General features: G+C 43.4%; 2 protein-coding genes across 2 annotated transcripts in view; both read right to left on the bottom strand.

The window, feature by feature from the left end:
- Positions 1-8,311, bottom strand: part of LOC311486148 (butyrophilin-like protein 2) — a gene marked incomplete at both ends in the record, with an annotated part of 44,721 nt that extends 36,410 nt beyond the window's left edge. The window contains 3 exons of the mRNA XM_084541909.1: positions 3,576-3,659; positions 3,765-3,911; positions 8,254-8,311. Coding sequence (XP_084398035.1) covers positions 3,576-3,659; positions 3,765-3,911; positions 8,254-8,311 — 289 coding nt within the window. The remainder of the gene's footprint in view (positions 1-3,575; positions 3,660-3,764; positions 3,912-8,253) is intronic.
- LOC311492880 (uncharacterized protein) overlaps positions 1-26,145 on the bottom strand; it is a gene marked incomplete at its 5' end in the record, with an annotated part of 263,852 nt that overhangs the window by 203,863 nt on the left and 33,844 nt on the right. The window lies entirely within an intron of this gene.

The following is a 26,145-nucleotide window of genomic DNA, read 5'->3' as shown; positions in this document are numbered from 1 at the left end:
TCTGCTTCACCAGCAGCTTTATCTTCTTTGAAATCATCATCAGATCCTTCACTGATCAATAATCAAAGATCAACAACCTGATCAAACTGACTCTACAGCCATCAGAGGAGACGTTACATCCTGGACCTGGACTCTGTCTGCAGAGGAGACACAAGACAGTTAGAGACAAAGACAGTTAGAGACAAAGACAGTTAGAGACAAAGACAGACAGAAAGAAAGAAAGAAAGAAAGAAAACAAACCTTTCACATAGAGCTCCACTGTTTTCTCTCTCAGCCTCCTTCCCTCCTTGTTGCAGACATAACAGATGTATGATCCAGAGTCTCTCTTTGTGGGGTATTTCAGGGTCAGACTGAGGTCTCCAGTTTTCAGCAGGTCTTCATTCATCTTCGTTCTGTTTCTGTAAATCCGGTCCTGGTCTTCAAGCTGATCAGAGCCGTTCTGATACACATGGACCTTCCTGTCACTGTCCTTCCACTCCACTTTAGCGTCTTCAGGCAGGTGAGCTATGGTTTTGCAGGTCAGCTGGACAGACTCCACCCCTGAATCCACCTCCACCTGGTAGACTGAGAGGACAACAAATCCCATCATCAGCTGTAGAGACAGCAGCAGCAGCTCTGATGGTAACAGGACGTCTCTGTCCATCCTTGTCTATGTGTCTCATGTTGGTGGAGGACTCTCAGTGTTCAGTTTGTTTGAGGACGTGGATCAACCAGGTGACCTGAGCTCACCTGACGTCTGTCACACCTCTGACACAAACCAGTGGAAACTAGTTTGTGACTGAACACCAGTTTTCTTCTTCAGGACATTTGGAGCAGTTACCAAAGAAGAAGTCAGGAACTAATGAGGAACCAATCAGATGAATGGATGAGGAAGAACCCTAACCCTCTGCTCTGGTTTTACTGGGACTGGGAGAGACCTGGACTCATGAGCTCAGAGCTCAGGTCCTGATTGAGGACGTCAGGAGCTTCTGATTAGAGCTGGATTGTGTCTCCGTTTGTCCCTGATGTCTTCCTGACTCGTTCCTTGGTAACTAGTCAAAGCGTCCTGTAAAGTGCTGCAGACATGTTTGATGAAGAGTTTCTGACTTCTGGAACTAAACCTGGAAGTTTCTCTTCAGCTCTCTGTAGCAGCTGTTTGAACTCTGAACTCTTTCAGCAGCTGGAACAAGTCTCCTCCACAGGACACATGTTACCATCAGCATTATGGGTAGTGTAGTAGTAGAGACTCACCTGACATGAAGTAGAGTCGAAAATGAAACAAAAGACCCCCAACGACACCAAGAACAACCAGGAGAACCAGGAGAACCAGGAGAACTATGGCCCAGGTTGGAAATACACTATATTACCAAAAGTATTCGCTCACCTGCCTTTACTCATTCTATGAACTGAAGTGCCATCCCATTCCTAACTCATAGAATTCAATATGATGTCGGTCCACCTTTTGCAGCTATTACAGCTTCAACTCTTCTGGGAAGACTGTCCACAAGGTTGAGGAGAGTGTTTATAGGAATTTTTGACCATTCTTCCAAAAGCGCATTGGTGAGGTCACACACTGATGTTGGTCGAGAAGGCCTGGCTCTCAGTCTCCGCTCTAATTCATCCCAAAGGTGTTCTATCGGGTTCAGGTCAGGACTCTGTGCAGGCCAGTCAAGTTCATCCACACCAGACTCTGTCATCCACGTCTTTATGGACCTTGCTTTGTGCACTGGTGCACAGTCATGTTGGAAGAGGAAGGGGCCCGCTCCAAACTGTTCCCACAAGGTTGGGAGCATGGAATTGTCCAAAATGTTTTGGTATCCTGAAGCATTCAATGTTCCTTTCACTGGAACTAAGGGGCCAAGCCCAGCTCCTGAAAAACAACCCCATACCATAATTCCTCCTCCACCAAATTTCACAGTTGGCACAATGTAATCTGAAATGTACCGTTCTCCTGGCAACCTCCAAACCCAGACTCGTCCATCAGATTGCCAGATGGAAAAGCGTGATTCATCACTCCAGAGAACGCGTCTCCACTGCTCTAGAGGCCAGTGGCGGCGTGCTTTACACCATTGCATCCGACGCCTTGCATTGCACTTGGTGATGTGTGGCTTGGCTGCAGCTGCTCGGCCATGGAAACCCATTCCATGAAGCTCTCTGCGTACTGTACTTGGGCTAATCTGAAGGTCACATGAAGTTTGTAGCTCTGTAGCAATTGACTGTGCAGAAAGTCGGCGACCTCTTTGCACTATGCGCTTCAGCATCCGCTGACCCCTCTCCGTCACTTTACGTGGCCTACCACTTCGTGGCTGAGTTGCTGTTTTTCCCAAACGCTTCCATTTTGTTATAATAGAGCTGACAGTTGACTGTGGAATATTTAGGAGCGAGGAAATTTCACGACTGGATTTGTTGCACAAGTGGCATCCTATGACAGTTCCACGCTGGAATTCACTGAGCTCCTGAGAGCGGCCCATTCTTTCAAAAATTTCTTGTTTCACAGTCTGCATGCCTGAGTGCTTGAATTTATACACCTGGGGCCAGGCCAAGTGATTAGAACACCTGATTCTGATCATTTGAATGGGTGAGCGAATACTTTTGGTAATATAGTGTAGTTCTGTGGAGAAACATAAAGAACAACTTGACCTCTGACCTCTGACCTGTATCTACAGTACTGACCTCTGACCTGTATCTACAGTACTGACCTCTGAAATCTGACCTGTATCTACTGCTCTGACCTCTGACCTCTGACCTGTATCTACAGCACTGATCTCTGACCTCTGACCTGTATCTACAGTACTGACCTCTGACCTATATCTACAGCTCTGACCTCTGACCTGTATCTACAGTACTGACCTCTGACCTGTATCTACAGCTCTGACCTCTGACCTGTATCTACAGCTCTGACCTCTGACCTCTGACCTGTATCTACAGTACTGACCTCTGACCTGTATCTACAGTACTGACCTCTGACCTCTGACCTGTATCTACAGCTCTGACCTCTGACCTCTGACCTGTATCTACAGTACTGACCTCTGACCTGTATCTACAGTACTGACCTCTGACCTCTGACCTGTATCTACAGTACTGACCTCTGACCTGTATCTACAGCTCTGACCTCTGACCTCTGACCTGTATCTACTGCTCTGACCTCTGACCTGTATCTACAGCTCTGACCTCTGACCTGTATCTACAGTACTGATCTCTGACCTCTGACCTGTATCTACAGCTCTGACCTCTGACCTGTAACCACAGCTCTGACCTCTGACCTCTGACCTGTATCTACAGTACTGACCTCTGACCTGTATCTACAGCTCTGACCTCTGACCTCTGACCTGTATCTACTGCTCTGACCTCTGACCTGTATCTACAGCTCTGACCTCTGACCTGTATCTACAGCTCTGACCTCTGACCTCTGACCTGTATCTACAGTACTGACCTCTGACCTCTGACCTGTATCTCCAGCTCTGACCTCTGATCTCTGACCTGTATCTACAGCTCTGACCTCTGACCTCTGACCTGTATCTACAGTACTGACCTCTGACCTGTATCTCCAGCTCTGACCTCTGACCTCTGACCTGTATCTACAGTCCTTACAGTACCTTTGAGGTGGTGCAGCACTACTTTCTCTCTCAGGATGTCTTGGCCTCTGTAGACGGTGCAGATGTATGATCCAGAGTCTCTCTCTGTGGGGTATTTCAGGGTCAGACTGAGGTCTCCAGTTTCCAGCAGGTCTTCATTCATCTTTGTTCTGTCTTTGTAAAACCTGTCCTGATTGTTAAGTTGGTTACTTCCGTTTCGATACACATGGACCATGATGAGTTCTGGCTCAGAGTGAGTCCACTCCACTGAGGTGTCCTCAGGCAGGTCAGCGTTTGTTCTGCATGGTAGGATGACAGACTCCGCCCCTTCCTGCACCTTCACGTCCACCTGCTGGTCTGAGAGGACAATAAAGCAGATCAACTGTAGAGGCAGGTGTTTGCATCAAAACTGACAAAACTCCCCAAAGAAGAAGAGGATGAAGTCAAGCAGAGAAAAAGGAGCAGTCATTGATAAAGGAATGGGTTTTTGGACGATAAGTTCATCTTCAACGTCCTGTCAGAGTCTCCTCTCTACTAGAACTAAGTTATCTGCATTTACTGTGGATGTGAACAGAGTTACCACTGGATCAAGAACACAGCTGAGAGCTGAGACTTCTCTGCAGAGCACAGAGCTTTCTGAGCAGCTGACATGTTGAGAAGAGTATTAAAAACTTTCAAATGTACCTTCCAGGTTTATCTGAAACAGACTTTTAAAGAATGTGTGATTCATTTGAATTTAACTATGAAATGGAATATTTGAATGTATTGACAGCCCTAATTAGAAGCATCTCATCACATTAGCAGAAACACAACACATCATCTTTACAGGAATGTCTCCCCAGACTGTTCCTAATAATATGAAAACACTGCTGCTTTCAAACTTCATTCCTGGATCACATAAAAACCTGAGTTAGATTTTCATCCTTTCATCATTGCTAAATGTCTGTGAGAAACTCTTCCTTACACTTTTCTCTAACACTCTTAGAAGGACCCATCACCTTCCTTCAGGTTTTCCAGTCTTTGACAGAGTTAATACTGGTTCTGTCATATCTTGTAGCATGAATGAATGAATGAATGAATGAATGAGGTGCTGCTCTTGTCTCCACTGCTGTTTGTCAAATGTTCTGCTACAGAAAGTGAAACCTCACAAAGGTTCAGTTGAGTCTTTTTCTTCCTCCTCATATTTAAACAGTGAACACATGTTGAGGTTTGTTTCTGACCTTTGACCTGTAGATGTACGTCTGTCACTCTCAGTTCTTGTCTTCCATCACTGATGGAGCAGGTGTAGCTGCCGCTGTCAGAGAGGTGGGGTTTTGTCAGAGTGAGGCTGAAGTCTCCAGAGTCTAGAGCATCAGGCGTCATCGATGTCCTCCCCCTGTAAACCTGGTTCTGACCTTTAACTTCATCTGTTTCTCCTCGTTTGTGGACAGATTTGGGACTGTGATCGTTCCTGGTCCAAATCACTGTGGGGTCATCTTCAGGTAATATACCGAAGTAGTGGCAGGGTAGCAGGACAGACTCCGCCCCCTCATTCACCTGCACCACACCTGCCAGGGCATGCTGGGAAACTGAGAGGACACACAAAGAGAAAGACAAATCAGCTGCATGCTGTGGGTTTGACTTGACACATGACTGACTGTAGGTCACATTATCTGCAGGGACCAGAGAAACCAGTTGAACTATCAGTCAGTCAATGAAAAACTACATTTCATTCACAGACTGAAGTCAAAGAGCAGATCATTGAATGTGTTTTGACAGTTTTCATAGATTTGTCTGAAAAACTTCCTCTCTTGCTCAAAGTAATGAGTAATGACATTTGTAAGATTGTGTTGATCAGGTCTGTCCTCTACTCCAGTCCTGGAACAGTTTAGAGTTCAGTCAAGCAGAAGATGATTTTTAGCTCTAACTGATGAATGAACTCATGGTGCACCATCTCTCAGGACTGATCTCTGCACTACACTCCATCAGTAAAAGGCCTCCTCTGGTCCTGATACTAACACAGAGACACATCTCTTCTTTAACAGCACCAATCTAAACCACAAACTGTCTCAAGGTCCAAACTAGAACTCCAACCGTGTTATTCATGTCAAGTATTCAGAGATGGCTTCTTGCTTTCACAGATTTACAAGTCTGGAACACTAGGAAGCTAACATGCAGCAAACACAGAGAGAACATCTACTGATTGGAGCAAGATGTTACTGAGAAACATCCTTCATGTTCATGGTCTGCTTGTCCATAAGGTCCAGGGGGGCTGGGTCCAAAGTCAATGCTCTGTTCTCTTGTCTTCTTTCTAGCATTTCTAGCACTCAGCTTAGGAAACATGGCCTCATTCTACAGATGTTTGTCTTTCTGTCCACTCCAGGACACCGTAGCTCACTGTGTTTGTGTTTGATAGTTAACCTCTGACCTGGTTCCAGTTCACAATGTCAGGAACAGAAGACTGGACCGACTGTTCTCTGATCATCTGATACATCCAGACATGTGATAGTCAACGTTCTGTCCTCTGTGCTGCTCAGAAAGCTTTGGATCATTTGTGTTGATTCCAGTAAGAACCCATTTGAAGACTGACCTGTTGTTAATGTGTGAATGTTCAGACTTTTGTCTAGAGACAGAAATAAACAGGACGGAGGCTGTGAAGTCCAGACCAGGACATTCAGTTTGTTCCAGTCACTGAAAACCTGTCCCACATTCACCACTGGAAACATCAGGATAGATAGGGTGAATGAAAACAGCTGCTGTTTAATAAGGTTAACATTTCTTAACCTTTAATATGTCTCTGTTGCTTGTTCTCAGTAATGTGGCATCTGGATGAGGAAACTAGTCGTCAACATCCCCCCATGAAGAAGTCACTAGCTGACAGTTTGACTTTCAAACACATTGACATTTGTAAATGTTTGTGTCCAACAGTGAAGTCCTGACCTGCAGCCAGATCATCAAGCAGTCGTTAGCTCTGAGCTCACCTTCAATCTGTTTGATTCTTTCTTTCTTGATGTGATTTTACATTTACAGCAGTGATTAGAAACAGTCCACGTGAACAGAACATCAGACTCTGCTTCTGGACGTGTCCCTCACAGACAAACTAAGAACTAATCAAAGTTGAAACAGGTCATCACTGACTTTCTTTAAAGAGACAGACGTGAGAGAAATGATGTCAGACTGAAGTTAGAATCAAATCCAGGAAGAAGATATCTTACGGTGAACGAGGATCACAAACACCACCAACGTCTTCATCTTCCTGTCAAAACTCCAAGAACTCAGTTGATGTGTTTGGACTCTTCTTCAGATCATGAGACACTTCTGACTTTCCTCCTCTAGTCTTCAGCTCAAACTGTTTCCACTGAAGTGAAAGTGTTGACTGTAAAGAAACAGGAAGATGGAGTCTCTCAGCAGCAGCCACAACTATAACTGACTTCTGTCAGTTGAAGGTGTAGGTCTGGTTTTTGACGAGGGAGGACAGGATATCTGGAAATGTCAGCTGTTTGTCTTTAAATATCAGCTGACAGGTGAGATATGTTGCTGTTGTCATGGTGATCATTGTCAGTGACACACAGAGCGTCTGTTCACTTTCCTTTTATTCTATCACATTTCTTATTGATTTGACTACTGCCCATCCCCCCATCACTAAAGCTTTCATCTGTTCTGGGTTCCTGTTCAAACTTCCTGTGAACCAGGAAGTTTGAACAGAGAGAAGAGTCATTACTCTAGAGCCACATGTTGTAACTAAAACTCTGACACATACATAACAACAGACTCTTTAGATTCATGTCTGTGTCTGAACACAGTTTGATTTATTAAATACAGATGGATCTGTGACTTTGTCTCTGTCAGACTGAACTGAACTCAACACTTAAAATGTGACCCACATCTGCAGTGTGAACACATGAACATTTCATGGCTGCAGCTGCTGCCAACATGACTTCTGTTCACGTCAACATTATTTTATTCATGACGTCACATTTGTCATTTGACATATTAGTTGAAAAATCAGAAGTCTGTCAACTCTTATCATAGATGTTTAAAAACATCATGGAGGAGAAAACATTTCTTACACCTTCAGCTCTCACTAGTAAAGGAACATGTTTGAGGGTTTTATACGTCCAGAGTTGATCAGAAATCACCTCTGCAGTCACTGATAGTCAGTCTAACAGCAGCCTGCTAAACAACACGCTGCATAGATTTAGGATGTAATCTGGATTTGGAACTAAAGGATGACTTTTTAACAGGAACATGCGTGACGGCATTTTAACCAGCAACCGACTTCTAGACGCCGTTCTTTGTTCAGGGGTTCGCTGTGGTCGTGACGCGCTCCAAGTAAAACAATCACTTCCTCCTTTGAGTTATGTGCGGCGTTTTATTTGCGTCTGGTTCTCAGTGTCCACAATCATTATCAATAAGAAAAAAAAACAAGAACAAAAACAAAAAAGAAGAGCGGTCAAAAAACATTATGGCTCTCCCCTGTCTCATCTGAGACACCTGTGCCACTCTCCCCTTTTGTTCTCATTTCCTGGGAGGCGGCATCACAACTATGAATAATCAGAACAGTCAAATGAAATGGTAAACTTCATCTAAACAGTTATGCTCCAGTTCAAATGATAATAATAATCAAACCAAATATACAAACATGGCTCTAATAACAAACAAAGAAACCTACGATGATAATCTTGTCCTCAGCACATAACTGACTCTCTCTCTGCAGTACTTCTGCCCTTTTCTGCTGCATCCAGGTCTGTTTTGTTTCCAAGGAACTCCTGGTCCATGCTTGTGCAGGTAAAGGTGAACGAACACAGACTTGGAGCTCTGCCTTCACGCTGTCACGTGATCCACGGTTCCTCTCATTTCTTTCCTCGTGTGTTAACGTCCTCATCACAGCGTAAACTTTTTATGCTGAAAGAGACGCAGCTATCCACCTACAAGAACTCTGCTTCAACCTGAGCAACCATGTACAGGTGAGATAAGCTCACCTGAAGCTAAATAACGTTACATGCAGTTAATAACTTTACTCAGTCATGGTATGCTAACGTCAGTGTTAGCAGCTAGCTTTATAGTGCTAGTTACCGTTAGCTTCATTTGAAACATCAAATTTGACTCATTCCTTAATTTCACTCAAAACGACGGTAATATTGCTGTGATATGTGTTAAAATATGAATTAATCTATGAATATAAAACATATTTTAACTGTTTAATGAAAACATGGTGTTGATAATTTATATGATTGTTTTTTATTCACAGAGGAAACATCCATCAAAGATGAAAGTGTACACTGACCTCATGACAGAACAGAAGTGGACCCTGGAACCAGAAGAAAACCTCAAGCAAAGAAAACTATCTGACTTGGAGGCAGTGGGTGGAACCAAACATGTGACGCAAACAAAAGCTGACAAGGTTCTGATTAACTTCATGTGTGAAGGCCTTCATCCAAGCTGCTTTTAAAGAACTTGTATCAACACTGATCCTCAATGAAGATCATCTCCAGACCCACTCTCTGGGCCAGAATACAGGCAGCTTCCACTCAGATGAAGAAGGCTGTGGTGTCACGCCTCAGTGGACTCAGTTATGTCTCAGCTAGCACTAGGGTAGCCATACGTCCGGATTTAGGCCGGACAGTCCGGAATTTAAATGCCTTGTCCAGCGTCCGGCGCAGCCTCAAGCCGGACGCTTGTTTGTCCTCCTTTTTGGAGTTGCACCTGAACGCAACGCTACATATCGTCCAACGGTGTAAGATTTTCGGTTAAAAAAAAAGATTGGTTAAAAATCATTGGCTAAAAGCGGTGTCACTCAATTCTCTGATTCAATTCTCGGAATACAGTGGAATACACTGTGGACTTTTCAGTTCAATATTTATCCGTTACATGGTGTTTTTTCTTCTCACAGTCTTTTGTTGTTTACATAAAAAGTTCTATATGCTTATTAAGAACTGGAATGTATATTTTTTGCATTTATTTGTTTATTTTTATGTAAATTTAATTTGCACATTTAAGGCCATAAATGTTCTGCTTTGTGGCACTGCACTTTGCAAGACAGATGTATTGAATAAATACAAATACTGTGAACAAATACTTTTCGCCTTCTCAGGAATATTTTTTCCTCTTCTGTTACACATAGCTACATCATGATATATCATAGATAAATTATCTTGTGATGAACAGAGTATCTCAGAATCACTGTATCATGATACCATCGTTATCATGTACAAAATTGTATTGTCGTGGGGAGTACACTAGAGTTGTATGTTGCGATTTTTCTTTCCAAACTATATGCCGCAAAGTGTCCTCCTTTTTGGTGTTGTGGAAATGGCCACCCTAGCTACCACCGACTGTTAGACAGCACACCAGAGAAGTTTCATGGGGTCACCTGTCATTGGATAGATGAGGAAACCTTTGAGAGAAGATCTGCTGCACTTTCATGCCAGAGGTTGAGGGGGTCCCACGTGTTCCATGTGCTAGCAGGTGCCCTTGATGACGTTCACCGTCAGTACGGGTTAAGGGGAAAAGTTGTAAGAACCACAACAGACAGCGGGTCAGATTTTATCAAAGCATTCAGCGTGTTTGGGAGCAGAGCCCATCCACAGAAGCTGAGTCAGACTCTTCTGAGGATGAGCCCAGAGTCACCCATCAAGACACGTTCAACATCCTGGAAGAAAACAACGGTCTTGAAGACCAACTGCCTCCTCATCAAAGGTGAACGTGTCACCTGTTAAACTGAACCGCCACAAAAGATGCTGCCAAGGCAGAAGAACAGGATGAGACATACAAGCAGCTATCACCTGCAGCCTTTGGGAAACGCCAAGGACTGTGGGACAAAACAGGTGGGTCACACATGGCTGCAGAATGCAACCTCCAGTTCAAACACGGTGGAACTCCACATACATGGCTGTGGAGAGGGTCATACAGATTAAACACCAGAAGGGAGAGGGTGCCATCAGAAATGTCTGTGAGTACTCCTGAAGTGGAATACATTATGTGATCACTAGCCACAGTGTTAAATAATGACTCTCTCACACATTCTCCATTACATTTTCAATCACTTCTTTTTCCATCAAACACAGAGGCTGAATAGTACATAGATACACACACACTGAGCATACAGTCTGAACAGAACATGAGTGGATTGATTTGATATCATAACAATGACCACAAGTATCAGTATTATCAGCAGTACTAGTGAGATGAGTACATAAAGCATGTGACTGCTGGTAATCCTTAGCTCAGAGTGCTTTGGCTCTGGGCTGTTGACTTGAATTTCTGACATTTTGTGAATTTTGGTTGCGTCAAACTTCTAATTTAAAACATAGTATTTATCTGTTGATATTTGCTTTATGTCATATAGGCTGAGTCCGGCTGAAATCGCCTTCTTGACCCAGCACTGCACAGTGATGAAGACCTGTGACGAAGGCATTAAACATCCTTCAGTCACATGGGGTGGCTGCTGCCAGTGATCTTCCAGTTAGAAGCAAAACTCAGACGACTGGAAGTATCCTGCAAGTTGTGCTTCCACTAATCAGAGCCATTCAGGTTGGTGACCATGATGGGAGACCCTGAACTGATAGCTGCAGCAATCCTTCTGACACAATCCAAGACCACTTGGAGTGAGAAAGCCAACGTCATAGAAGCAGGTATGATCTTCATCACTTCTTATTATTAAAGGGATCATTTGGATTATTGATGGGGGATGTATAAACTACATATAGTATGACCTACTGTAGATGCTGATCACCTCACACACAGTTTGGAGAAGAGGAGTCTCCACTTCTTCAGCATAGAAGCAAAGCAGTGTGCTGCTGTGCCCAGGGTCAGCAACAAAACATTTCTGCCACCTTTAAGAAGGCTTAGTCCAACATACATGCAACTAAACAATGAGCCTGTCTACATGAGTGGAGAGGATGTTTTGGTTTGTAAAGGCAACTTTATGATGAATGAAGTTACAGCCACATAAATGAAAGCCTAAACGTCTGATATATTCTGTGTGTGCTGTGTGTATTTGTCACGTTAAAACAGGTTTGGCCTATGAGAAGCATCACACTGAGCACATGACAGAGGATGAGATGGAGCCTGTCGGCCACTCATCAGATGAGGACGATTTCTTCTCATCACTGAAGTCCAAAGAGTCAAAAGGCACCAGGGAGCTAGATGGGTTCCTTGCCTGTGTCTCAGACAAAATGGACGTAGTGAAGGCGTTTCCTCTCATCACAAAGCTCTCTCTCAAACTCAACACTGGCCTGCCTGCTTCTGCTGTGGCTGTGCTGGGCTGCTGTTCACTGCAAACCCAGCTACAATGAACTCTGCTGACTCTGAAAACCAGCTCCTGCTCAAACTAAACAGCAAGTTCACTGAGTGATTAAAATGAGGAAGTGAAGCAGAGCAGGAGGAGAAAGAAACGGAGTAAAAAGCGCTTCCAAAAATCCTAGAAGAAAGAACTGACTTTGACTTTGAGATGGTTCATCCAGAGATCTGTGATCTGTAGAGCTGAGGTTCCACAGTGTTTCTGGAGGGTTTTCCAGATGTTTTCCAGATGTTTCTGTTGGTTATCAGTGAAAAAACACAGAGCCGACCACTTTCACTTCAGCTGAGCTTTGTTCATTTATTTTCATACGTGGGATCATCTTGTTCTGCTTTCATGTCTTGATGAGCTAAAGATAGTTTCCTGTTGATTTTCTGTTCTTATACAGTGAGATGTGAATGAATCAGCCATGATTATTCTGGAACATTAGGATTTATTTGTCCAGTTTCTGACACATGTGTATCTCTGTACACCTGAATATGCGACAGGTGTGCAACCTAAAAACAATGACACTGTTTCTGATTATTATTTCTGACTCAGCTGATGGTGCCGAGTCCTGAAAACCAGCTCCTGCTCAAACTAAACAGCAAGTTCATTGAGTGATTAAGGAGGAACTGTAATCTGGATCTACACTATATTACCAAAAGTATTCGCTCACCCATTCAAATGATCAGAATCAGGTGTTCTAATCACTTGGCCTGGCCCCAGGTGTATAAATTCAAGCACTCAGGCATGCAGACTGTGAAACAAGAAATTTTTGAAAGAATGGGCCGCTCTCAGGAGCTCAGTGAATTCCAGCGTGGAACTGTCATAGGATGCCACTTGTGCAACAAATCCAGTCGTGAAATTTCCTCGCTCCTAAATATTCCACAGTCAACTGTCAGCTCTATTATAACAAAATGGAAGCGTTTGGGAAAAACAGCAACTCAGCCACGAAGTGGTAGGCCACGTAAAGTGACGGAGAGGGGTCAGCGGATGCTGAAGCGCATAGTGCAAAGAGGTCGCCGACTTTCTGCACAGTCAATTGCTACAGAGCTACAAACTTCATGTGACCTTCAGATTAGCCCAAGTACAGTACGCAGAGAGCTTCATGGAATGGGTTTCCATGGCCGAGCAGCTGCAGCCAAGCCACACATCACCAAGTGCAATGCAAGGCGTCGGATGCAATGGTGTAAAGCACGCCGCCACTGGCCTCTAGAGCAGTGGAGACGCGTTCTCTGGAGTGATGAATCACGCTTTTCCATCTGGCAATCTGATGGACGAGTCTGGGTTTGGAGGTTGCCAGGAGAACGGTACATTTCAGATTGCATTGTGCCAACTGTGAAATTTGGTGGAGGAGGAATTATGGTATGGGGTTGTTTTTCAGGAGCTGGGCTTGGCCCCTTAGTTCCAGTGAAAGGAACATTGAATGCTTCAGGATACCAAAACATTTTGGACAATTCCATGCTCCCAACCTTGTGGGAACAGTTTGGAGCGGGCCCCTTCCTCTTCCAACATGACTGTGCACCAGTGCACAAAGCAAGGTCCATAAAGACGTGGATGACAGAGTCTGGTGTGGATGAACTTGACTGGCCTGCACAGAGTCCTGACCTGAACCCGATAGAACACCTTTGGGATGAATTAGAGCGGAGACTGAGAGCCAGGCCTTCTCGACCAACATCAGTGTGTGACCTCACCAATGCGCTTTTGGAAGAATGGTCAAAAATTCCTATAAACACTCTCCTCAACCTTGTGGACAGTCTTCCCAGAAGAGTTGAAGCTGTAATAGCTGCAAAAGGTGGACCGACATCATATTGAATTCTATGAGTTAGGAATGGGATGGCACTTCAGTTCATAGAATGAGTAAAGGCAGGTGAGCGAATACTTTTGGTAATATAGTGTATGTGTGATCTGTGTGTTTCCTTTAATACAAAGTGACTTTGATCTTTGTGGATGTGTTTGTACTTTTTTATTGCATGGGGAGAGATTATACACCCGCCTAAGAAGGAACTATGTCACTTTTACTCTGAGTACATTTTAAATGAGGTACTTTTACTCTAAACACTAAGTATGTTGTGTTTTTCACCGTGTAAGTTACTGTTACTTCATAAATACCAGTAATAACTGCATACTGTTGATAACCTAGTAAAGTCAATGATGTCAGTATGTCAGGACAGCTGCTGGATGTCCCACCATAGCTGCCTGGTGAGCGTCCTGTCATGTTGGACAGTTGTTGTCCATGTCCTCAGACATGAATGAGACGCTGTCGTCCAAACACACACGTGCTTAAAAAGGAAGAATATCTCTGAGCTGACGGTTACAACTGGTGAGGAAACAGCTCCAGAACCTGCAGGGTCATCATGAACTAGATCTAGGATTCAGATGGAGGAGGAATACTCATGAAGAAGTGACTGAAGCTTCAAGCAGCAGCAGCTGTGATAGCTTTGTAGACATCTGGCTGAATGGAAACACCTTAGACTTTAGGAAAATACTCATCACGTTATTTGAGGAAGCAAACGTGAACTGCAGGTCATTACTGTAAATATTACACATTGAACAACAACTTGAGCTACTGCAATAACTGCACTAGTCACGATAGCACTTTGTTTGCTAAGATTTGCACTCTTAATGTTGCACATTGTTGATTTAAAGGCATTTAAATGACTTTATTTATTGAATATTTAATGAGCTTTTAAGGAACCACGTGACCAGTGGTGGCTCCAGAGATTTTCTGTTGCGGTTGCTATGGTGATGCTCAACACTAGGTGCTTTGAATGTTGATGTGTTTTATTATGGACACGCCCACATTAACTACACTTATAGGAGCCTAAATGCTATTGTTGTTTATTAGTGTTTGAATAATAATTTAAGTTGATATGTGGAAAAAGGTTGTGATAAAAATTATGATAAAAAAGAGGTTTTTACATTATTTACAAGTGAAAGGTTCATATTAATAAGTTAATATTTCATTTATTTCACTTAAAAATGTGTGGATGTTCTTAGGTTTAAAAATCGTGCATGTAAGCTTTAATGGGGAGTATACGTGTGTGCGTGGTTGACGTAAAGCAGTTGACGTAAAGCAGTTGGTCAGGTGCAGTCATCATGGAGTGGAGCCATACAGTTTTTTGACCTCTTCTCTTCTCTTCTTTTGCTCTTTACTTTACCGTTAGACTCCGCATTCTCGCTATATTTAGCTCTTGCTTTTTTTATTTTTCATAATGCTGGATTATTGTATTTTGCACAATTTTCGGAGTAAACAATGAAAAGAAACGAAGGAATCTGTGGAGTTTTTTTTTGTCGTTTAAGTGGATAACGAGGGAGGAGAGCGTCAAGCTCATGGCTTCGGTGTTTAGGAATTTACATTAGTCAAAAAACTCGCTCTTCGTGGGTTAATGAAGCGTGGAACTACCTGACAAACACGACGGAGATTTTTGGAAAAGAAAAAGTCATAAGCTGCAAGAGGGAGCTCGCCTGACTGGCGTCGGATCGTTAATTGATGTGAGTCTACTCGCGGACGCATGTGAGTAAAAAAAAAATAAATAAAAATAGGATCGTTGTTCGGCTGAATAGCGAAGTGAGACTCTGTGGTGCTTCGGCTTCTTTAACTGATTAAAAGTGGAAACAATAGCTTGTTATGGATGAACCAGAGAGTGGAAAACGGACGGTAAAGATCACTGAGAAGGCCATAGAAGAACACACATCCAGACAGATCCAGGCACGCAGGTCAAAGCTCTCCCAGATAACTAGCTTGAAAAATCACATCGAACAATTAATGGAAGATGATGCAAATGTTGACACTGTAAAAAATAAGCTCCGTGTTGACTTCAGTGGCCTGCATCAGGAATTTTTGGAGCTTAATTCTGGCCTTCAGAAATTAATGAATGAAGAGGAATTTGCAGGCGATCAAAGGAACTGGTTTGATCCAAAGAATGAATCAATGGATGAATTTTTCTGGAAATGTGAGGATTGGATGAAAGACGTTTTGAGGCGTGTTGAGCAGGCTGAAGAGTGTGACAGGCAGGTAACACCTGCAGACAGTAGGTCTACATCAACAAAAGTGTCCGCTAGTGGTCGAAGTAAAGCTACATCACGGAGTGGAAGCTCACGCTCATCAACGTCTTCAGTCAGATTAAAGGCAGAAATGGAGCAAGCATTATTAAGAGCAAAAGCTGCAGCTTTACGGGAGAAACTGGCCATAGAACAGGAAGAAGCAGATTGGTATGCAGAGAAAAGATGCAGGGAGGTTCAACTTCAAGCTGAAGAAAAGCAGCGAAAAGCAGAGTTTGAAGCCCAACAAAGAAGGATTGAAGCTTCAATAAAGGCTAGAAAAGAAATGCATGCAATGCAAACTGCACTGGCTGAGTCTGACGCTAAAATGGAGGTCTTACAAAAATATGAGAACACACAAGAAGATGGTAGCACAGTTAAAGCTGATAACAGTCAAACAGACACAAAACCCACCCCTCAACCACCATCAAGACCCACCTTACCAGCGGCCAAGGTTAGACAAAATACTCCAGCAGCAACTGATCAGTTGGCTACGTCTGTACCAAGGACTGAAATTAAAGAGCCACAGGGACCAGTGCTTGATGAGCTTTGCCAAGCCATCTCTCAGCAAGCCAACGTGACAGAGTATCTTGTGAGGAGTCACAAAGCTTCACTACTTCCTGATCTCACCATCCCAACATTTAAAGGAGACCCACTGGAATACAAATCCTTTATTAGAGCCATTGAACATGGGATTGAGGGCCGCACCAGTGACAATCGTGATCGTCTTCAATTTTTGCTACAGTACACAAGTGGACAACCACACGAGTTGGTTAAGAGTTGCATCCACATGGAGTCTTCAGCAGGATATGCTAAAGCAAAACAAATGTTAAAGGAGTTCTTTGGTGACGACTTCAAGATAGCCGAAGCGTACATAAAGGAGGCTTTGGACTGGCCCACGATCAAGCCAGAAGATGGTGCATCTCTTCAATCCTTCGCACTATTCCTAACGGGCTGCTCTAACACAATGACAGATATTAGCTACATGGAAGACTTGGACAACACAGCTAATATAAAGGCACTGACAAATAAACTTCCATACAAGCTCAAGGAATCCTGGAGGAAGCTGGCTTGTGACCTGCAAGAAAGAACAAAAAAAAGAGTCAAGTTCAAGGACTTTGTTGACTTTGTGAATAAGCAAGTTATGTATCTCCTGCATCCACTCTACGGAAACATAAAAGAAAACACAATAAACACGAAAGAGTCAGTGAAACAGAAACCAAAACCGCAATACGCAGAGACACTCAAATCAAGAAAAGTGTTCACAACAGTTGTTATGCCCCCCAAGACAGAAAATGCAACACAGACAGCAGCAAAAACTCAACCTGTCTCATTGGATGGTTTCAGTAAACCTTGTGTTTGTTGTAATGGAGAGCAACACAGTCTCACAGTTTGCAAGAAATTCAAGAGCAAGCAACATAAAGACAAGATTGGTTTCTTGAGGAGCAAAGGTCTGTGTTTCGCATGTTTAAAGCACGGTCATATGAGTAGCAGCTGCAAACAGAAGCTTCAATGTGAAGAATGCTCCAGACCGCATCCCACATCATTGCACATTGCCAACAAAGACACAAGAGAAGACACAGGAAAAGACTGTTGTGATCAGCAATCTGTTTCAAGTGCCCTTGTACAAACGGCTGAAACTTTTGGAGTCACAGGGGCCGGTAAAGAGGACTGCGTTCTTTCGATCGTTCCAGTGTGTGTCAAAGCACAAAAAGGAACCAAGACAGTGATAACCTACGCGTTTTTGGATCCCGGTAGCTCGGCTACTTTCGCTACAGAGTCACTGATAAAAAAACTGAACATGAACGGACGCAATGTAAGCATCTCATTGCGAACTATGGGACATGAATCAGTCGTGAACACACGCATTGTGGCTGGTCTGGAGATCAGCAGTTTGGACAGCAACCAGTTTGTTGAACTTTCGGAGGTGTATTCACAGAAGGTCATTCCTGTAGCTAAGGACAATGTTCCCCGCCAAGAGGATATTGATAGTTGGCCCCACCTAAAGGAGGTGAAAATTCCCACTATCCAAGCAGAAGTTGGATTGCTCATCGGAGCAAATGTTCCCAAGGCTATGGAACCGCTTCAAGTGGTCAACAGTGTGGACAATGGACCATACGCCGTGAGGACAATATTAGGCTGGACAGTGAACGGACCACTCAGAGGTGGAAGTGACACAGTGGAGGCAAACACACTGAGAGGAATTACTGCAAACAGAATCTCAGTAGCCAAGCTTGAAGAACTTTGGCAGCTACAATTCAAGCAGGACTTTCCTGATGCTGGACAAGACGAAGACACCGAGATGTCTAAGGAGGACCATCAGTTTATCAGCATGGTGTCACAGTCTGCTGTACTTAAAGACGGTCATTACAATGTTTGTCTTCCAGTGAAGAAAAAATGTTTGTGTATGCCGAACAACAGAGCAGTCGCGGAGCAACGTGCACTGAACTTACGGAAGAGATTCTCAAAGGACAGCAAGTTCTATGGAGAATATGTGGCATTCATGGACGACATGCTCAAGAAAGGTTACGCCGTGAGGCTTGAAGGTGAGGAGTGTGAACCTAATGAGGGGCGTACGTGGTATCTGCCTCACCATGGGGTCAGACATCCAACAAAGCAGAAGTTGCGCGTCGTGTTTGACTGCGGCGCAAGCTTCCGAGGAATATCATTAAACCAGCAGCTCCTACAGGGTCCGGACCTTACAAGCTCGCTGGTGGGGGTCCTCATGAGGTTCCGCCAGGAGGCTGTGGCGGTCATGGCTGACGTGGAGGCCATGTTCCACCAAGTCAGAGTGAGTAATGAAGACACGGATCTCCTGAGATTTCTATGGTGGCCTGACGGCAACTATGAGCAGGATCTCGTCGAACATAAGATGCTGGTGCATATCTTCGGCGCAACATCATCGCCAAGTGTCGCCACCTTTGCGCTCCAGAAATGCGCAACAGACTTTGCAGAGGAGTTTGGACAGGAGACGGCTAAAACAGTCAGGAAAAACTTTTACGTGGACGACTGTCTTAAGTCGGCTTCTGATGAAGATACAGCCATCACACTGTGTTCTGAGTTGAGAAACATGTTGGTAAAAGGAGGATTCCGGCTGACAAAGTGGTCAAGCAACAGCAGGAAGTTGCTTAACTCAACCCCAGAAGAGGAAAAAGCTCAAGGGTTCCAAGATCTGGACTTAGACGAGGACAAGTTGCCCATGGAGAGAGCATTAGGTATCCAGTGGTGCGCCGAATCAGATCGGTTCAGATTCAAGATCAACCTCAAAGATCGACCACTCACTAGGAGAGGCCTGCTTTCCTTGGTCAGCTCAATTTTTGATCCGCTGGGCTTTCTCGCTCCCGTAATATTGCCCGCCAAAAGAATCCTGCAGGATTTATGTCGGCAGAAGTACAGCTGGGATGAAGACCTACCCGACACTGTGGTTAAAGGTTGGAACAGGTGGATCTCAAGTTTGCCACAGCTTGAGACATTTGGAGTCGACAGATATGTCAAATCGAAGCAGTTTGGTGCTCCAGTCTTTGCACAGCTTCATCACTTTGCTGACGCGAGTGAAGACGCCTACGGAACTACGAGCTACTTACTGCTGCGCTTTTCAACGGGTGAAGCTCAATCCACCTTGATCCTGGCAAAGACAAGGGTCGCTCCCTTAAAGTCACCAACTATTCCCAGAATGGAACTGACTGCAGCCACACTCGCAGTAAAAATGGACAATCTTCTGAGGAAAGAGCTTGAGTTGGAGCTTCACAAATCCATCTTTTGGACCGATAGCACGGCTGTGCTAAAGTACTTGAACAGTGAGAGCACCAGATTCAAGACGTTCGTTGCCAACAGGGTTTCAGCAATCCTGAATCACTCTCAAACATCTCAGTGGAGATACATCAATACCACGCTGAATGCTGCTGACGTTGTCTCAAGAGGACAGACTGTGGAAGCATTTTTGAAAAATGAGAGCTGGCTTTCAGGACCAAGTTTCTTGCTCAGCTCACAAGACCAGTGGCCTAAAAATCCAGATCCAGGCATGCTGGATATTGACGACCCAGAGATCAAAAGAGTGACTCAAGTGCACGTCATTCAGGCACAGGAGCCTAAGGATTTCATGGATCAGTGGCTGAACCACTACTCTTCATGGACAGCGTTGAAGCGCGCTGTAGGCTGGTTTCTGAAACTTAAGGATTTGCTGAAAGAGCTAAAGGAAAAGAGAAAGGAGCTACGAACAGTAGATGGAGAAAGCCAGATGACGGAGTTCAAGAAAGCCATTAAAGGAAAGTATCTGACTTTTGATGACTTGACTGAAGCAGAAATAGAAATTGTGAAATGCTGTCAGAAACAGAGCTTCAAAGAAGACTTAACTACGCTAAAGGAGCAGCAAAGAGTGAAGAAAAGTAGCTCGCTCTTTAAGTTAAATCCAGTGCTCCAAGACGGAGTTATGAGAGTTGGCGGAAGGTTGAGTCGCGCTGCGATGCCTGATAACTCCAAGCAGCAAGCCATCTTGCCTAAGGATTCACACGTCACAAGGCTTGTGTTAAGGCACGTTCATGACATTACAGCTCACGCCGGAAGGAATCACATGTTGGCTCAGCTACGGCAACGATTTTGGATCCCTGGAGCCAGTGGAGCTATCAGAAGGTTCCTGTCCAAGTGTGTCATCTGTAAAAGACTACATGGAGCTGCAGGCAAGCAGCTCATGGCAGATCTACCAACATGCAGGGTCCTGCCAGATGACCCTCCTTTTACGAGAGTCGGTGTCGATTACTTCGGTCCGTTCCTAGTGAAAAGAGGAAGAGTCCAAGTAAAGAGATACGGCGTTATCTTCACGTGTCTTGCTATACGTGCAGTGCATCTGGAAGTTGCATCTTCTCTCGACACTGATGCCTGTCTCAATGCAATCAGAAGATTTCTGGCAAGAAGAGGACAAGTCAGAGAGATGTACTCAGATAATGGAACCAACTTTCGGTCAGCTGACAGCGAAATGAGGAAATCAATCAAGGAATGGAACACCTACAAGATTGAGAAACACTTGCAACAGAGAGGTGTTCAGTGGCATTTCAATCCGCCAGCAGGTTCACACCACGGAGGCAGCTGGGAGCGGTTAATCCGTTCAGTGAGAAAGATCCTGAACGTCACAGTCAAGGAGCAACTGCTGGATGAAGAAGGTCTCCACACCCTACTTTGTGAAGCTGAGGCGGTCATAAACAGCAGGCCCATCACAAAGGTGTCATCAGACCTCAATGATTTAGAGGCCATGACGCCCAACCACTTGTTGTTGCTCAAAGTCAAGCCCGAGTTACCACCAGGGGTATTTCATGAAGACGATCAGTATGTCAACCGCAGGTGGAGACAGGTTCAATACCTCGCGAATGTCTTCTGGAAACGCTGGTGTAAAGAGTATCTAACACAGCTCCAAGAACGTCAGCGATGGTCTTCGCCTGGAAGAAACTTCTGTGTCGGCGACGTGGTGCTGATCGTGGACGATACATCACCCAGAAACTCCTGGCCACTTGGAAGAATAGTGGAGACTTTTCCTGATAGAAATGGTTTCGTCCGTCAGGTTAAAGTGAAGACCAAGACCAACGAGCTTTGTCGCCCTATAACAAAGATATGTCTTCTTCAAGAATCAGAGGATAACTGATGGACTGTTATGAAGATCTCATCTTGAATGGGACTACGAGCACCAAGCTTCTTTCACTGAATGATAGTAATGTTATTCAGGCTCCTTTGATTTAAGTTGACACTTTTGGAGTAATTGTTTCAAGGACATTGAGAACAATTAGGGGCCGGTAATATAGGAGCCTAAATGCTATTGTTGTTTATTAGTGTTTGAATAATAATTTAAGTTGATATGTGGAAAAAGGTTGTGATAAAAATTATGATAAAAAAGAGGTTTTTACATTATTTACAAGTGAAAGGTTCATATTAATAAGTTAATATTTCATTTATTTCACTTAAAAATGTGTGGATGTTCTTAGGTTTAAAAATCGTGCATGTAAGCTTTAATGGGGAGTATACGTGTGTGCGTGGTTGACGTAAAGCAGTTGACGTAAAGCAGTTGGTCAGGTGCAGTCATCATGGAGTGGAGCCATACAGTTTTTTGACCTCTTCTCTTCTCTTCTTTTGCTCTTTACTTTACCGTTAGACTCCGCATTCTCGCTATATTTAGCTCTTGCTTTTTTTATTTTTCATAATGCTGGATTATTGTATTTTGCACAATTTTCGGAGTAAACAATGAAAAGAAACGAAGGAATCTGTGGAGTTTTTTTTTGTCGTTTAAGTGGATAACGAGGGAGGAGAGCGTCAAGCTCATGGCTTCGGTGTTTAGGAATTTACAACACTCGTTCTGTGAATATATGTAAAAGTATTCAACACAAGTAGTGTTACCAGCTCCCTGAGAAATAAATAAGGGACACCTCATTGTCAGGACAGCTGACCCGGTTGCCTTCACCCATGCTGGCGTGGTGAAACTTTTTAGCCCTCATTTGTGTGAAATGATATTTGAACTATTTGACTCAAACCTGAACTGAATTAGATTCATATTTCTGAGTGATATGAACACATGGGATAGGCTCCAGCAGACCCCGCCACCCAGAACAGGAATAACTGGCTATAGAAGATGAATGAATGAATGAATGAATGAAAAACTAATTATTATTCAACAATTTATTTTAAAAATAAAATAAAATAAATATCTTTCTTAAACAGAAACCTGTCCTGTTTAACTTCGGACTGTATAAATGAATAGAAAACAATAGAATCAGAACATTCCTCTTGTAACAGTGCAATAAGAAAAGTGTGAGGAGAAGTTGTAGCTTAAACACAGGGCTATAGATACAACACACATAAGCCTGCCAATGTAAACCTCTGAAAATAAGATCTAACACAGTTCTGTCACAGTGGAGTCCTGAATACAACGGAGCAGCAAACAGCAGCAACAGAAGGAAACAGACAGTGTTCAGGCTTCGGCCTAAAATGCTCCGATCACTAACTCACACAGTCAGTTACCAACACTAGTCTAATGATGAATAACTGCTGACATCACCTGCAGCACAAACCGCAACGTTAGCATCCTCAGTGGAAAGGTTCACAGCGCTGAGCCCATCGGCCAAAGAACAGCCTCTGGTTTTATTAGACTAGAATAGTTTGGATTATTATTATTTAATTAACAGTATTTTTAAACTACATGAAAAAGGCTATTCAAATATGACATGTAAAAAAACATCAGACATTTGCAAATTTAAATAAACATGCCCTTAAACTCTAAGTGTCTGTCATTAGACGTTATACTAATCTATCTTTCAGGGAGGAACAATTAGCTCCTTGGTTACTGCCTCCAATTCTATGCTTGGCTTACTTTTGGTTGGTTAAACTATGTTTTGACACGAAATAGAGTTGTAGCAAATGGCAAATGTTCATCTTTGAAACTAGCTACAGATATGAAAATATCGTTGACTAATTACAGGACCCAACGTGATGGAAATAAATAATAAGTGAACTTGTAACAGTTTTGTTGCAAAGCACAATCTTACGGTGAAATTAGATCTGGTGTTTGTTAAGATGAATTACTGTTGTATCAGCATTGCAAGCATCATAGTAAAAGGCTAACAAACGTATAGCAGCAGTTAACATTAGCCCTTCATTCATGACATGATACTGTAATCACACAGAGAGAACATAGCAGACCTTTATCTTTTCTTTTCTTCCTAAACTGGTCACCTGATGCTTTGACCTTTTTCTGTCCATCTCTGTTTATTTAACACTCGACAATCAACAGATTTCCATCCTCCAACGCTGTCACTCACGACCAGAAGTCAAGACTAAACCAATTCACCTTGGTGACCACATAATTACCTATTTTTATTTGGCCATTTCACATAATTCATAAAAACCAAAACGTGCATGAATTATAGGCCTGTATTTATTATATTAGGAATGAAATGTGCGTTACATGGAAGAAAGTGAAGGTGTTACTAACTTTTATACAGTGGACCCCCCCCCCACCCCGTCCGTTCCATTTGGGAGAGACCCAGAGGTGAACTGTCCCCCGCGCCCCCCTCCCCTTTCCCTTTCTCACACACAGCTTCTATGCACGGCACCTTCTCAGCAGCAGGGGCGACTGCAGCTGCAGGGGGCGACAATTTGCCAATTCCCTACACAGATATGACAGATAATAGAAAACCATGTAGCGGCGCGGATTTATTTGTTTATTTTATTTTTTTCTAAGTGCTCGTGCCGCCCCTCTTGTGTCATGAAAAAATGCCGCCCCGGGCGGCTGCCCGGTTCGCCCGTGCCTAAAACCGCTACTGGTCAGGCTGGAAGTTGGTGCAATAGTGAGAACAGTGAGCTGTTGGTGTTTGACACTTACCTGTCCAGTCTGTTTTCAAAACTATGGAAAAAGTCTATTAGGACTAAATTCCTTCAATCTCCAATCCCTCTAAACATAAAGAGATAGATTTTAAAATCTTAAATGAAATATATCCCTCCAATGAATTTATATCATTTAAAACCTCCAAGAAAATGCTCCTAAAGTACTCACAATGTACTTAAAGTGTTCGGAAAACATACACAATACGACGTGTTAACCAACATCTAAAGTTGAGGGGCATAAACACTCCGAACATACCTGAAATCGATCACCAATAAGTTTTTAAAAGGCCCAACAGGTTGATGACAGATAAACTAATCTGACAGGAAAATTTATAACCATTTTTAATCTCGCTCAAGTCACTTTAGTATTTTAACCTCACATTTTTGATCTTGTTCACATGAATTTTAAATCATCAATTAGAAGAGGACTACAAATCTTACATCTTCACATCAACTAATTCCCTTTTCTCTGTTTTTCCTAAATTATTGATTTCATTTATCATTTTTAAATTGATTTTAATAGCTGTTTTTACTGTCTCATGAACTCATTTTCATTATCAGCTTTTTAATCAAATCAATCTACCACATTTACACTAGAACAGTTAGATATAGAACCAGATACAAGCAGACGCATCATATTCAGCTCTTCAGGTCACACAGAAGTTTCTATCAGGACCAACGAGTAGTCAACCTCCACCACTAAACTGAAATGCTCCCCACACCACCATGCCTCCGTCTTAGCTCTCTGGTCCAGAGCGTCTGTCTCTCATTTTCTTCAGAATCACAGATATTTGATAGAAACTTGATGAACTAAAAGACTTTTATAGATTTATTCTTTCAGCTGTAAATAGTCTCATTTATTAAACATTTTAATATTATGAACTTCCTCTTTTAAAGACCATGAACTTTTAATTCAACATTAAATCATGCTATATGGATTTTTCTTTTGCACTGTAACCTAAATGATTTCTACAGGGCTACAGTGGCACCAAGCCTAAAACCTAGTGTTCATAGACAAGGAAGTACTACGTGACTGGAACATGTAGAGAGTACTCCAAAACTTACCTAGTCACACTGACTGACTCCACAAAGCTCCAGGTTGAAACTAGGAAGTTTACTAAAGCAAGTATAGCACAGTGCAGACAGGCAGAGAACAGAGAACCATGACTGCAGCTACGCTCCTGTTCTACTGGAACCTGGATGATTGGCCAGCTGGGATCCACAGGTGTAGGCTAATTGATGGGAGTTTACCTGAGAGGAGTGAGGAGGAGGAGGGGAAGAGGAGAAGAGGAGGGAAAACACACAGACACAAACAATTCTGCCCCCTGACCCTGCCTGTCACGTAACACAATGACATGACATTTGTTTACAGTTGATGAACACACAATAGTTTGTTGGGTTTTTGCTGAGTCAAGCATTTTAGAAAAATACTGTTGAACATTTTAGGAGCAATTCCATCCAATAATATTCATTCCATTCTTTTAGTAGAAATAGAAGATCATCAGATTACATTACAATAAGTATTAGAATTGAATTTGTAGGGCGGCACAGTGGTGTGGTGGTTAGCACTGATGCCTCCCAGCCAGAAGGTTCTGGGTTCTAATCCAGGCCCACTGGTTCCTTTCTGTGTGTAGTCTGCATGTTCTCCCTGTGTCTGCGTGGGTTCTCTCCAGGTTCTCCAGCTTCCTCCCACCATCCAAAGACATGCTGGTTAGGTTCATTGGTGATTCTAAATTGGCCGTAGGTGTGAGTGTCTCTCTGTGTTAGCCCTGAGATAGACTGGAGACCTGTCCAGGGTGGACCCCCCCTGTAGACCAATGACAGCTGGGATAGACTGGAGACCTGTCCAGGGTGGACCCCCCCTCTAGACCAATGACAGCTGGGATAGACTGGAGACCTGTCCAGGGTGGACCCCCCCTCTAGACC

The sequence above is a fragment of the Chelon labrosus genome (genome assembly GCF_963514085.1).
Source record: "Chelon labrosus genome assembly, chromosome: 1".
Lineage (NCBI taxonomy): Eukaryota > Metazoa > Chordata > Actinopteri > Mugiliformes > Mugilidae > Chelon > Chelon labrosus.
The sequence above is the reverse complement of the archived record's forward strand: the minus strand, read 5'-3'. Positions and strand labels throughout refer to the sequence as shown.